The sequence below is a fragment of the Limulus polyphemus genome, unplaced genomic scaffold (assembly GCF_000517525.1).
Source record: "Limulus polyphemus unplaced genomic scaffold, Limulus_polyphemus-2.1.2 Scaffold1545, whole genome shotgun sequence".
Lineage (NCBI taxonomy): Eukaryota > Metazoa > Arthropoda > Merostomata > Xiphosura > Limulidae > Limulus > Limulus polyphemus.
The window spans coordinates 157,761-171,509 of NW_013667155.1; the positions used below are offsets into that span (position 1 = coordinate 157,761).

General features: G+C 31.8%; 1 protein-coding gene across 5 annotated transcripts in view; it reads left to right on the top strand.

Moving 5' to 3' along the window:
• The window catches only part of LOC106464033 (receptor-type tyrosine-protein phosphatase T-like), a 33,132-nt gene extending 19,655 nt beyond the window's left edge, over positions 1–13,477 (top strand). For 4 of the 5 annotated variants that reach the window (XM_022391692.1, XM_022391688.1, XM_022391689.1 and 1 more), the window contains 9 exons: positions 3,265–3,400; positions 4,060–4,209; positions 6,240–6,339; positions 7,323–7,390; positions 8,107–8,241; positions 8,519–8,644; positions 9,084–9,238; positions 11,911–12,046; positions 13,388–13,477. In XM_022391692.1, coding sequence (XP_022247400.1) covers positions 3,265–3,400; positions 4,060–4,209; positions 6,240–6,339; positions 7,323–7,390; positions 8,107–8,241; positions 8,519–8,644; positions 9,084–9,238; positions 11,911–12,046; positions 13,388–13,453 — 1,072 coding nt within the window. In that variant the 3' untranslated portion in view covers positions 13,454–13,477. Of the gene's footprint in view, positions 1–3,264; positions 3,401–4,059; positions 4,210–6,239; positions 6,340–7,322; positions 7,391–8,106; positions 8,242–8,518; positions 8,645–9,062; positions 9,239–11,910; positions 12,047–13,387 lie in introns of those variants that run through there. The other variant, XM_022391693.1, reaches the window with a different exon arrangement.
• Positions 13,478–13,749: the final 272 nt, after the last annotated feature.

The window sequence follows — 13,749 nt, forward strand, 5'->3', positions numbered from 1 at the left end:
TACTACTATTATAAAGTTAAGTACTAAAATAGTGTTACGTATACTACTACTAACGTATAATAAGTACTATACTACGTAGTATATATATATATATATATATATATATATATATATAAGCTTACCACATGTGTGGATATACACAATATGTGTGTATATGGTGCACATACATAAGTACTATAGGATGCCACTCTGGAGCTGGGAGTAAACAAACATGATCTTGACCCAATATCGACAAGCTTGTATAAGTGTCGAGGGCATTGATCTAATATAAGCCAACAACACCAGGAGGCGTGTTGCTATGTTGTATAATAGGATTAAGTAAGAAACACCATGACCCAATTTCGACAACATAGCATGTCATTCCACATATTTTTTCATATTATTTCATTCAATCTATAGTCATTTCTTTTATAATTAATTATAATGGAAACTTTCTGGGATACTGTAGAGAAAGATGACTTTATCAGAATAATGTATGTGTATCCTACCTTTGAAGATATGAAGAACCACAAAAAGAAAAAAAAATCTGTAAAATAACTGAGAAGAATAAAAAGTTGTATATAATTGTCCATCCATCCTGTGAAACAAACTTTTATGGCCCTTTCCTTAACAATATATACTCTGGCTACCTGGAATCCTTTTACTTCAACAATTGCTAACTTTTCTTTCTGTAATTGTAATGCATATGATTAACATAAGTCAAAACAGTATCCACGTCAACAGTACCTTATGACAATTCTCATTTCTTTCATCATTGTTTCCTTATTAAATGTTTATAAAATTGAAGATATTGCCAAAGTGATTTACATTATGTAGAATATAGTAATCTTCTTGTATAATAATAATCTTGTTTGTAGATCATACTGATATAGAATACAATTATTTAGTCTTATACATTTTTACAGAGGAAATCACATAGTTCTTGAATGTATTTATCACTTTCAAAAAAATCAGTGAGATTTAAATTCATACAATCACGTACATTTAGTTTACTAGCTCTATCTCAAAACATTTCTAATATATTGTTTTTATCCACTTGAGTTGAAGCAGACCTTGAATATAACCAGATACCTTCATCATGACCAACATCACACACATATGAACAACTTGACTGTGATCATCGACTTCACAAACCCTGCATTTCTCCTTTCTAAGCTTTTGTATAACAGGAGATACATGTTCAGTGTATACTTCAAATAATTTTTAAAGTTGATACTATTAGATATAGTTTCTAGTTTCATTAGTTTTATTTGATTTAGATATGATTCATCAATAAATTGGATCTGTTCACAGAACTGATACCATTCAGACTTTGTTAAAGTTATAAGACTTGATATATGGATGTTAATATCATATAGGGTTGTAAACGTAATTGACACATTTTTGACTGGTCACATACAACACTAATAATACATTTACAATGATCCAGACCAAAGTCCTTATTGTATTTCAATGGCACATTATACTCATCAAAGCAGGTGTAACATTTATGCATGTTGAATGGCAAGAATTTTCATAACTGATATCATGAGTGACTAGGGTCATACATTTAAAATACAATGAGGGCTTTGGTCTGGATCATCATAAACTTATTATTAGTGTTGTATGTGATGAGTCAAAAAATGTATCTATTATGCTTACAACCCAATATAATATTAACAACTATACATCAAGTCTTATCACTTTAAAAAAAATCTGAACATATCCATTTTATTGATTTGTGTCTAAATCAAATAAAACAAATGGAACCAGAAACTACATCTAATAGCATCAACTTTAAAACATTATTTGAAGTATACATTAAACATGTATCCCTTGCCATACAAAACTTAGAAAGGAGAATATAAGCAAATGTACAACTTATATTAAAGTCTTTCTTCATTACCCATTCAAGCCGTCTCCAACCATTATACATGTGTGATGTTGGTCATGATGAAGGTATCTGGTTATATTTGAGGTCTACTTCAACTCGAGTGGATAAGAATATTATATTAGATGTGTTTCATGATAGAGCTACTAAACTAAATGTACATGATTGTAAACATTTAAATCCCATTGATTTTTTTTTGAAAGTGGTAAAGTTATTCAAGAACTATGTTATTTCCTCTGCAAAAACGTATAAGACTAAATAGTTATTCTATAACAGTATAATGAATAAAATATGTTCATGATATTTGGTTTGATCTATTGACATACAAACAAGATTATTATGATATAAGAATATTACTATCTTCTACATAATGTAAGTCAGTCTGACAATATCTTCAATTTTAAAAACATTAATTCTTCTTCATACAATAAGAAAAACAATGATGAAAGAAATGAGAACTGAAATCATATTGTTGATGTGGATACTGTTTTGACTTATGCTAATCATATGCATTGCAATTACAGAAAAAGGAGAGAAAGTTAGCAATTGTTGAAGTAAAAGGATTCCAGGTAGCCAGAGTATATATTGTTAAGGAAAGGGCCATAAAAGTTTGTTTCACAAGAAGTATGGACAATTATATAGAACTTTTTTGTTATTCTCAGAGTTATTTTACAGATTTTTTTTGGTTCTTCATATCTTCTAAAGTAGGATACATGCACATTATTCTGATAAAGTCGTCTTTCTCTACAATATCCCAGAAAGTTTCCATGATAATTAATTATAAAAGAAATGAGTATAGATTGAATGAAATAATATGAAAAAATATGTGGAATGACATGCTATGTTGTCGAAATTGGGTCATGGTCTTGCTGACGTGATCTTATTATACCACCTAACAATGCACCCCCTGGTGTTGTTGACGTACATACAAGGTCAATGCCCTGATCTTCATATCTTCAAAGGTAGGATACATGCACATTATTCTGATAAAGCCATCTTTCTCTATAGTGTCCTAGAATGTTCCCATGGTAAGTAATTATAAAGAAAAAGACTACAAATTGAATGAAATAATATGAAATATATATATATATATAAGGACATGCTATTTTGTTGAAATTGGGTCATGGTGTTTCTGACATAATCCTGTTATACCACTTAGCAACATGCACATAACAGCATACCCCTGGTATTGGTGCTGTAATCTTATTATATCACCTAGCAACGTGTTCCCTGCTATTGTTGACGTACATATTAGGTTAATGCCCTCGACACGTTATACCAACTTGTGGAAATTGGGTCATGGTCATGTTTGTTTATTTCCGGCTCCAGAATGGCATCCTATATTACTTACGTTTATATGTCATAAAAATGAAAGAAATCTCTTACTTGTACAGTGCTGGCGTTGGACGGACAGGAACTCTAGTTCTTTTCGATTCGGCTATACAGATGGTTAAGTCGGAGGGCAAGGTGGACGTTTTTGGCTTGCTGTATAAACTTCGAGAACAACGTGTTAATTTAGTTGAAACTGTGGTATGTAGAATTGTTCTTATGAATTATTAATCTGTTGAATGTACTACTGATGATCTGTACTATTAATCTATTAAAGATCTTGGATGTACTGCTTATAAGCTGTAGATAATCCTAAATAATAATTGCATTAAAATTGAAAATTATATTATCTAAAAAGCATTAAATTTTAGTGTGACTATCTGAAGACTGTAATTTTTAGCAATAACATCTTTCATCAAACTGTGAGAGGTTCTTCTGAAAATAAAGATAATGAAGAGTTAACAGTAATTTTAAAATAAATTTATCAAATAAATATTTTACATACCCATTAAGAACCATTTTCATTAAATAAATCACATCGTTAGCCTAAAATAACCTATCACTTCAACTTGTAATAAAATATATTTAGTTTGAGATAATTTGTCAGTAGAATTAAAATTAGTACTAAAATAATTCACAATAATAATTCTCTTGTAAATCGAATTACAGCATATAAACCCTACAAGTTGATAACAAAAATTTCCGAGAATTTTCTATTTTATAATACATGATTTTTTTTTAAATTTAAACATTCTCAGAAAAATGGAAATTTGATTTCAATGTTTGACATTGTTATTGTTAAACGTGCTACTGATATTGGATCACATAGTCTCTAAAAGATAACGTTTACACACCTAAAGGAACAATATGCGTTTGTTCATCGTGCCCTGATTGAAGTTTTATTTGGAGACAAGCCCAGTAGATCAGCCGAAGAGCTCCCTCTATACTTCAAGAAGCTTACTAATGTAGATTGTCAAACGGAAAAAACTGGGTTGCAGGCTCAGTTTGAGGTATGAAGTTCTTTTCTTACGTTATGTAGTTATGGGTTTTGAATATGCGGATTTTTTTCTGTTTCATGCACAGCGTTCAAATAGAAAGAAATATACATTTTTGAATGTGGTTTTTAATGCTGATTTCAGAAATATAAATTAAAATTTGGAGAAATGAAAATAAATATTTTTAATATTTTTTAATATTTTGCTTACGAAACAAAGTAAGTACTTTTAGCATTACATATATACCTATGTATTTAAAAGAATAACAAGACATCAAGACAATACAAAGTATTTAGTGTCACTGTAACAAAATCAATATGAAAATTCAAAAATATTCTTAAATATTAGCTTGAAGAGATCACCATTTACATGCCAAACGAACTCACAGATATAGTCAATCATATTACAGTTGGTTCCCCAATGTCGCTTGTAACGTCTCTTAACCACATTCCAAGTGCTTTCAATTTGCTGCAGATTTCAGAAATATAAATTAAAATTTGGAGATTTGATTTTTAAAGGGGAAAGAATGGGAAATATTTTTTAATTAAATTAATTTTTTTATTTAAATAAACATGTAATTATTTACTAATTACCCTAATTTGATCTAACCTCACATAAATTGACCTAACCTAGCTAAATAAAAAATATTCAAAATATTTCTTTTCATATCTCCAAATTCTAATTTATATTTCTGAAATCAGCATTAAAAACTACATTCAAAAATATATTTATTTATATTTAAACGCGGTGCATGAAACAAAAAGCCTCCCAGTAGCACAGCGGTATGTCTGCGGACTTACAACGCTAGAAACCGGGTTTCGATACCCGTGGTGGGCAGAGCACAGATAGCCCATTGTGTAGCTTTGTGCTTAACTTCAGACAATGAAACAGAAAAGATCCGAATACGCTTTCAATGCCAGATACAGGTCAAAGGTCAGTCAGCATAGAGGTCACGCTAGTGTTGTGCCTTCACATGTATAGCACAGGTGGTTGGCTGGATGTGCTCAAGCCCCAAAAGTACCAATTTTATTTATCATACAAATTGTCAACAACAACGAAAAGATACATCTGATTTCACACTTTGCTTGTTGCGAGTTATTAGGAAAGAAAAAAAAAACTATTTCAGCGTTAAAATGAATGGCACACAGGGACTCGCATTTCTTTATAGTAATAATTCTGATGTGCTATAAAGTGTTAATACACAAAAAATTATTGTTTAGGTTTAGATGATAAAACTGATCTACAAAGCTCAAATATTGTGAAATAGAGGTAAACCTATGGATCTAACTCAACGTTGTAAAGTTAATTTATTCACTTATATTTTTTGTTTAATTGGTTACACGTGAATCAGTTACACCATAGTTACGTGTGCGTCATGTATTAAGACATGATTTTTTTTACCGTGTTGTAAATCTGTGTCAGGTTCTATATTTTTCTCCACAAACTAAGCTGATATAAAACTTATCGTCCAGACTAAAACTTATACTATAACAGTTTACCTCCTTTGTATAATGTTTCTCACTGTTATTTCAATAGGCAATTGGGAGTTTGTGTGCAACTAACAATTTGAAACCTCTCTTCTTTGTTGTTGTTCTTGCTGTAAGTAAGACCGTTTTGTTTTGAGTTATGCTCAGTTCAGAAAATTGACAGTCGCATGACAAGTTTCAAAATACAGCCCAATCTCCTACTCGGACCGCACTCGCATGGATATTTTTGTTTGTTTCGAATGTTTGCACACAGATATATAATGGCTGTCTGCGTTAGCCGTCCTTAAATTTGAACTGACACACTATAGGGAAGGTAGCTTGTCAAGGGTACTAACCGCCAACTCTAGCTGATCACTTCAAAATTAGGGACGGCTAGCGCAGATAGCCCTCGAGTAAGTTTGCGCTAAATTAAACAAAGATAAACAAACAATTTAACCTTTTCTGCTTTAATCAATAATCCTATAATATATATTGTACAGAAACACTGCAGGTTTTCAAATAGTACAGTTAAAAGGAGTGAAATCTTACCTAATGGCTGATGTGTTTGCTGCCTTTCAGCGTCTGGAAATAGAGACAGCCAAGTTTCGAGAAGACAGGGCTAACCCGAACACCATTACAGAAAGAAAAACAAGGAATAGAGTAGTTGATCTCTTAACATGTAAGTTATGAGTCTGTGGTTGTTATAGCAAAAATTGAGCTTTATCTTGGGAATGTCGTAAGGAAATATCTGCAATACGACTTTTGTAACACGTTCATTTTTAACTTTATAAAACAGTCAGATTTTGTGATGGTTATACTATATGCTTTCCTGTTGATTTTTGTAACACGTTCATTTTTAACTTTATAAAACAGTCAGATTTTGTGATGGTTATACTATTATATGGTATTATATTTTGTGATGGTTATACTATTGTATGGTATTATATTTTGTGATGGTTATACTATTATATGGTATTATATTTTGTGATGGTTATACTATATGCTTTCCTGTTGATTTTTGTAACACGTTCATTTTTAACTTTATAAAACAGTCAGATTTTGTGATGGTTATACTATTATATGGTATTATATTTTGTGATGGTTATACTATATGCTTTCCTGTTGATTTTTGTAACACGTTCATTTTTAACTTTATAAAACAGTGAGATTTTGTGATGGTTATACTATTATATGGTATTATATTTTGTGATGGTTATACTATATGCTTTCCTGTTACATTAAAGATCTGTAACTTTAGTTACTTTCTCTCATTTTGTTTCCAAACTTCGATTTTCACCACGAGCTTATTCCAAACATCCAATATTTCGTATTTTCACTCCCCAGATATCTATTATCATCTCAATTGATGTCCATTTCATGCTGTTGTTTATGTCAACGTTAATAGGTAGTTTTAATTAACATTTTCGCTTATTTTTGTGTCTAGCCGAGGAATTTGTGATCATTACAAGCAATATTTCAAGTTCCAGTCTTTCCCCTTACTCAACCTTTTTTTTACACTCTTACCTGCCCTCCATCACTTCCAGCATCTTTTGTAACATATATACAGCATTTAATTGACTACTATATTTTCTCCTACTCCTTCACTTTAATTTCTTGCCTGTATTCCTGATAATCTGATTTTTTCTTTTGTTTTACTTTCAGTCGACTGTGGGAAACCAGTTGTTTTTTCGAATACATCTACTAACCATCTAAATACTGTGTACGTTCATGTAAGTATTAAGCAAGTTTAGCTGTGAATCATGCTGTCTACTATTTCAACCACGTTTACTGTGTTTATTATTTATAACCCTCTTTTTATCAGTTTCAGTAAGCTGTCTTAATGATCCTCTACTTTTTATCATCAATCGTTAACTGTGTTTATTATTATTATATTTTTATCAATCACAGTTAATTATGTTAATTATCTTCTACTTTTCTTTATCATCCATCGTTTAATGTGTTTATTATTATTATATTTTTATCAATCACAGTTAATTATGTTAATTATCTTCTACCTTTTTTTATCATCCATCGTTTAATGTGTTGAATACCTTCTACTTTTCTTTATCATCCAACGTTAACTGTGTTAGCTCCGACCGAGAATCAACCTTTGTCTGTCAGTTCAGGGGTTGCAAACTTTTTAAAACGAAATGATAAAATTTAATAGTCGAGATATTTGTGGTGTATTGAGTGTCAGCCTCCACCCGAAATTTTAGTATGACTTCTGGTTAAATGGAATTGTGCAGATTTAGTAACGCATTCCATTTAACCTGCAGTGTTTTGACAGTGGAATTATTTGCTTGTTTTGAAAGTCATCTGTGCCATTTTTGTTTAAAATGGAATGCTGTACTGTTTGCTGAAAGAGGTAGCCTCGCGTGCGTTAGGTTCGCAACTTCTGTTCTAGTTAGTGACAGTGTACAGAAAAAACAACTTTACACATTTACAGGGATACGGGGAAAAAGAAGCGATCATTACCACTGAGTGTCCATCACCTTTCACAACTAAAGACTTTTGGCAGCTTGTACACGAGTCCGGCTGCCAAACACTAGTTCTGTTGGATGAGGTGTCGCTTAGTGACAAGGTAAGATGATTTTTACCCCTTCTTAACTTAGTGATTTCCTTTATAATATGATAATGTTCAAAGTCAATAACTATACGATTTTTTAGATTAAGCGTATTTAATTTTTCAGTATCAGTAAAATATGTTTGTGTTAATACAAATTTTACTTGCGTTAATAATCAATTATCGAAAGAAACTACTCAATACTCTTGATTTGCTGTGATTTTCTGCTTGTTACACCGCCATTTTTTAACGTATTTATAATAGTTTTTAAAAGTTTGTTGTTTTTCTTCCACAGTGCTGTTCTACGTTCTGGCCAGAGTCTGGGAGTCAGTATTACGGTAATCTTAAAGTAGACCACGTAGGAACAGAACAGACAAAACACCTGATAATTCGGAACTTGAAATTAAAGAATCCTGTCGAGGTAAAACGCGATAAACCTAGAAACAAAACAAAAAAAAATATTCTGATGGAAACGGAAACGTTGCAATGAAGTTACGGGATAAAGTGTCTCTTAATAGTTGAAATATGTACTAACGTGTAACGTTTATTAACCATACAATATCACAAGAGTTCGCTTATCCTCTATATTGTATATGATGTCTGTAGAATAAATATAAAAACGTGTACCTAATATTTATTTCGATTAATGAGAGTTAAATAAGTTTCTTTTTCTTATACTAGAAAGTCATAATAATTAAAAATAATAAAAATTTAGTTTGCTGTCATATTTAATGAAGCAGCATATTATTTTTAGTGGTTTGACCATTTTAATTTATAATTAGATGTATTAAAATGTTCTTTTTATATTTATTATATGAACTACGTCACAATTGTCGCAGTTTTTTTCACTAACTCTGTAGGATCAGAAGTCCAGATCAATTAAACTGTTCCACCTAAGTGGGTGGCAGAAAGAAGACACAATTCCACCTTCTGTGGACTCCATAATTACTCTTCTCCAAATAGTCGACAGATGGCAGCACAAAACCAGAAGCAAACCCACAATCGTTGTGTGCACGTGAGTATTTAGAAATTTCTGTTTCAAGTTTACGTGCATTGTTTTACACCTCTATTGGCTTCTGTATATATATCTGATCTACTGAAGGGGGGTATATCTCCTCAAAACATCTGTGGGAGAGAGAAACGGAGACGATTTATTTTTCATGCACGACTTTTCTTACTAATCATTATATTTATTTGTCTTTATTATTCACCAATCAAATTTATGTACCTAACTGTTTCTAATCCAACAAATGTAATGTTTTTTTAAGATTTTACATGTTAATACTATTTTTTTTATTTCCTTTATCATTTTTTTCTGAAATACAGAATTAATTCAGGTAAACCTTATAGATTTTCTCTCTCTTTGTATATACAAAATGGAGTTAAATAACACTTAAATTTATAGCTTTCTCTTTTATAGTGAAGTAATATTTATATGAACTTGCATATTAGGTCTAGAATATCTGCTCCTTTTTTTCAGTTCAGCAAACAGTGATCCATTTTTGTTCATACGATTGTTTACTTTACAAAATAACGGAAGTTTCAATACTGCATCAACTATATACACAGATCCTTGTTATATATCTACCTTCAGCCTTTTCTATGATTGTTCTAAGTCGTGTTTCTGTTACTCACTACATGTATCTTTTTCTTTTCTTACAGTAATAGGTTGGAATCACATTAACCTTATAAGAATGTGTGGAAGAAAATATGTTGTGATATTGTGTTGTTGTTTTTAAGGCCAAAACTACATCATGGGTCACTGTGCTCTGTTCATCGCGAGGAATCGAATCACAGGTTTTACCATTGTAAGTCCGTAAACTTACCGCTGACCCATTTTGTTGTGATACCAACTGTGCAGGTTTTAGGAAAATCACGGTGGTGTGCGACTTTTGCATCGCTCTCTATTACAATTATTTTATGACACTTTTTCTAATATTTTGCACTGTATTCCACAATGGTAAGTCTGAGGGCTTAAAATCTTGGTTCTCTACCTCCAGTGGGCAGAGTACATATAGCATATTTTGTAGCTTTATGCTTAATTAAACAAAGGAAAATATAGAGCTATTCGACATAAGAATTATTGCTTACAAAAGTTTCTAACATTGAATTTCTTACCTAATCTTAATGCTTCCGTGTTTCAATGTTAAATTAGTTGAGCATTAGATAATGTTAAGCATTACGTATTGTAAAAGCACATCAGTTGAATATGTTGAGCAAAATAACCTTAAGCGATAAGACTGTATAATATGTGTGATCATTATGAATAGTTGGAATCAGGTTTTCTTTTTGAATGTTCCAACTCTCTTATTAAATAACTTACGTAATTCTGCATATTTATAGATTCAGGAAATCACAAGTTGTAGCATTTAGGCCTGTAATTGTATTGAAAACGTGTGTGTATGTGTGTGTGTGTGGTACAATAGTAGGTAAAAAAACTAATTTTTTATATATTATTATATATTTTTTATATAAATGCATAATATGTATCAGATGTCATACGTGAACAACAAATCAGTTTCATGTTACATAACCTCATTTAAAATGTGTTAACGTCTGATATGACCTGATGATCGCTGTTATACATTAACATAGGTTTTATGTTTAAATACTTGAAATCTTACAAATTGAGTATAGGTTTTTGTAGATGTAATTTTAAAACAACGTAGGGGCCGGGATTCTTTTACAGTAGGTGTCTGTGACTTGTTGGTGATAAATTTCAACAATAAACAAACAGTAACACAGTCCACTTGTTTTAAAATAACATATTAAAACAAGTCAAACGTATATTCAAATGTTTGTCGACTTTTCATTGGATATTTCTGAATTTTGTGAACAGCCATGCAATTGTTTAAGCTATATTTCACGCCAAATTGTTTCCAGATTTAATCTTATAGCATCTATTTTTTACAAATTGTGTTTGTGTGTGTGTGGGGCATGCCCTCAGACTCCCATAGCATAATATGTGTTGGCTTATGATCTCACAAATTAGAACTTTCCTTTCAAACATTCTACTTACGGGCCCAAGACCCATGAATCACCTGTCCGATACGTTAAACACCGAGCCCAAGACACACGAATCTACTGTCCGATACGTTAATCACCGAGCCCAAGACCCATGGATCACCTGTCCGATACATTAACCACCTAATTCGAGATCCATGGATCACCTGTTCGATACGCTAACCATCAAACCCGAAATCTATAGATCACTTGCCCAAAAGCTAACCACTAGGCCATGCGCACTCAGAAATGTTTACATTTCTAGATTTTTATTGTATTTAGGGTGCTTCATTACGTATTTTAATTAATGAATAAAAAAACAAATAGAAAAAAGACTATGTCGGACCGTGCATGACACAAATATTAGAATTGACATTTTCTATAAATCGTGACAACTTTAAAATGTAGTGTTTACTCTTCTACACAATAATATTGTGTTTCTAGAATTTCTCTATCTAGTTTGTAACTTAGGTGAGACATTTGTGACTAATTGCTTTGTAGTTTTTACTTGGCGAGTTCTAAGATGACAGGTTATTGATTTGGGATCTGTATATACTATTGTTATAAGTGTATGTTTGGAATGTAAATACAAAAATATCTCTACATATTTCTCTATTCTTCAATTTTATTATTTACGCTGCGATTGTTTCGTTTTCTGATTTCTCTATTTTCCCCGTTTGTCAGAGACGGAGTTTCTGCTTCGGGAGTCTTCTGCGCAGTCTCCTTCCTATTTCGTCAAAAACAACAAGAGAAAGAAATTGATGTTTTTGAGGCCGTCAGAACCATCAGAATCAACGAACCTCATTTTATTCGCTCAGTGGTAAGTTTAACACTATACAATAGAAGTCTGATAAAGAAATAATCATTTAAACAAAATCTCTGACCTTCCCTGTTGACACACCGGTGGTTATTGAAACGCTGATGGCAGTTGTTTTTTTTTAGAGGGGGGATTGTTATTGCAGATATATAACTGTTCCATCAGACAACACTTGTTTTTACTTATTTATTCATTTTGGAAGTTACATTTATTTAGATTCAAGGGGATGAGCGTGGCCTTTAATGGTAAAGATGCTTGTCTGCGGATCAAATGTCTAAGGTACGAGCCGCGATGTTCCACAACTTCATCTGTGGCGGCAATATAACTGTGATATATTCAATTACCCTATACGGTTACAAGTAGCCACATAATAGGCGATGAGTGCTTCTGAGTGGTTGCCCTCCCTCTGGTCAGTAGTTATAAATTGTGAATAGTTATGCTTGAATCTTGTAGGAATTTTCTGATCTTACTGTCCTGACCACGTACCGTATAAAATGCTATCTAAATTGAAAATACTAAATACCAAATCACTTTCAAGTTCAGTATCTGAAGTATGAGTTTTACCAGATAAAAGTTATATCTTATATATCACGTTAGAATACATTTTTTCCGTGTTTGGAAAATAAAAATAGATTTCGATACCATTGCATAAAGTTCAGAGCAAGGCCTTGACACGGCCTGGTGGTTAGGGCGTTCGACTCGCAAGATGCGGGTCGCAGGTTTAAATCTCCATCACCGAACATGTTCAGGGTTGCTGTCAAGGCCAGCCACTTAAGGGATTAATTCAAAACACCCGAGCGGCGATCCCTAAACTAGATGGGATTAAGATCGAATGAAGAAAAAGAAGCATAAAGTTCACATCAATAATGAATATAATTCAAGAATAAAGATATGCACTGTTAATTGTAAATGATTTTATGTTTCGTTTGTTATTGATAACTTTTCTCTCTGTGTAACGGCAGCGTTTTTATATTGAACTTGGACACATAAACGGACCTATAGAGCAGGCTTTAAAAATACGTCTCTTCTGAATCGACGAACACTGTGAACGAAGTAAGTTACAATCAATAAAATTAAAGTTGTGATCATGATAAGTAATCAACAAAGTCGTTAAGGTGACAAAACCCAGTCGATGAAGCCGTTAGCGAAATGAACAATACTATTTACAGCGCGTGTTCTGATTTACGTCATTAATAATAAGGAATTATTATAGCAAATTTGATCCACTGTCACTTTTAGATCTTCATTAATGCTATTGTTTTATTTAAAAAACTCTGAATCAAGCTCAATTGTTAGATTTGAGTGTTTTGTTTACATAAATATTTTATTTTCCATTATTTGTAGGATCAATATCGATGGGTCTATGAAGTTGCTTGTGGTTTAGGACGTTTTAAGACACCTTCTGATTAAATCCATGGGTCCAGAAAGAAAAAAAAAGAATTTATTCCACGTTAAATTTCGAGATTTTATTAACGGGTTATATATATTTATATATAGTTTTTATGCAGTTGTTTACATCAAAAGTGATTCTTAAACGGACACTACAGAGTAGTAAAAGTATTTGAAAAACTTTGAAATGGTTCATGATTCGTTGAACGGTTAATGAAATATATATATTTGTTTGTTTTTTTTGTTTATCAAAGTTCAGTAACAGTTCTTTATAATCTTTAACTTTTATAACGTGTTACAGTAGTAATGAGTAGAGT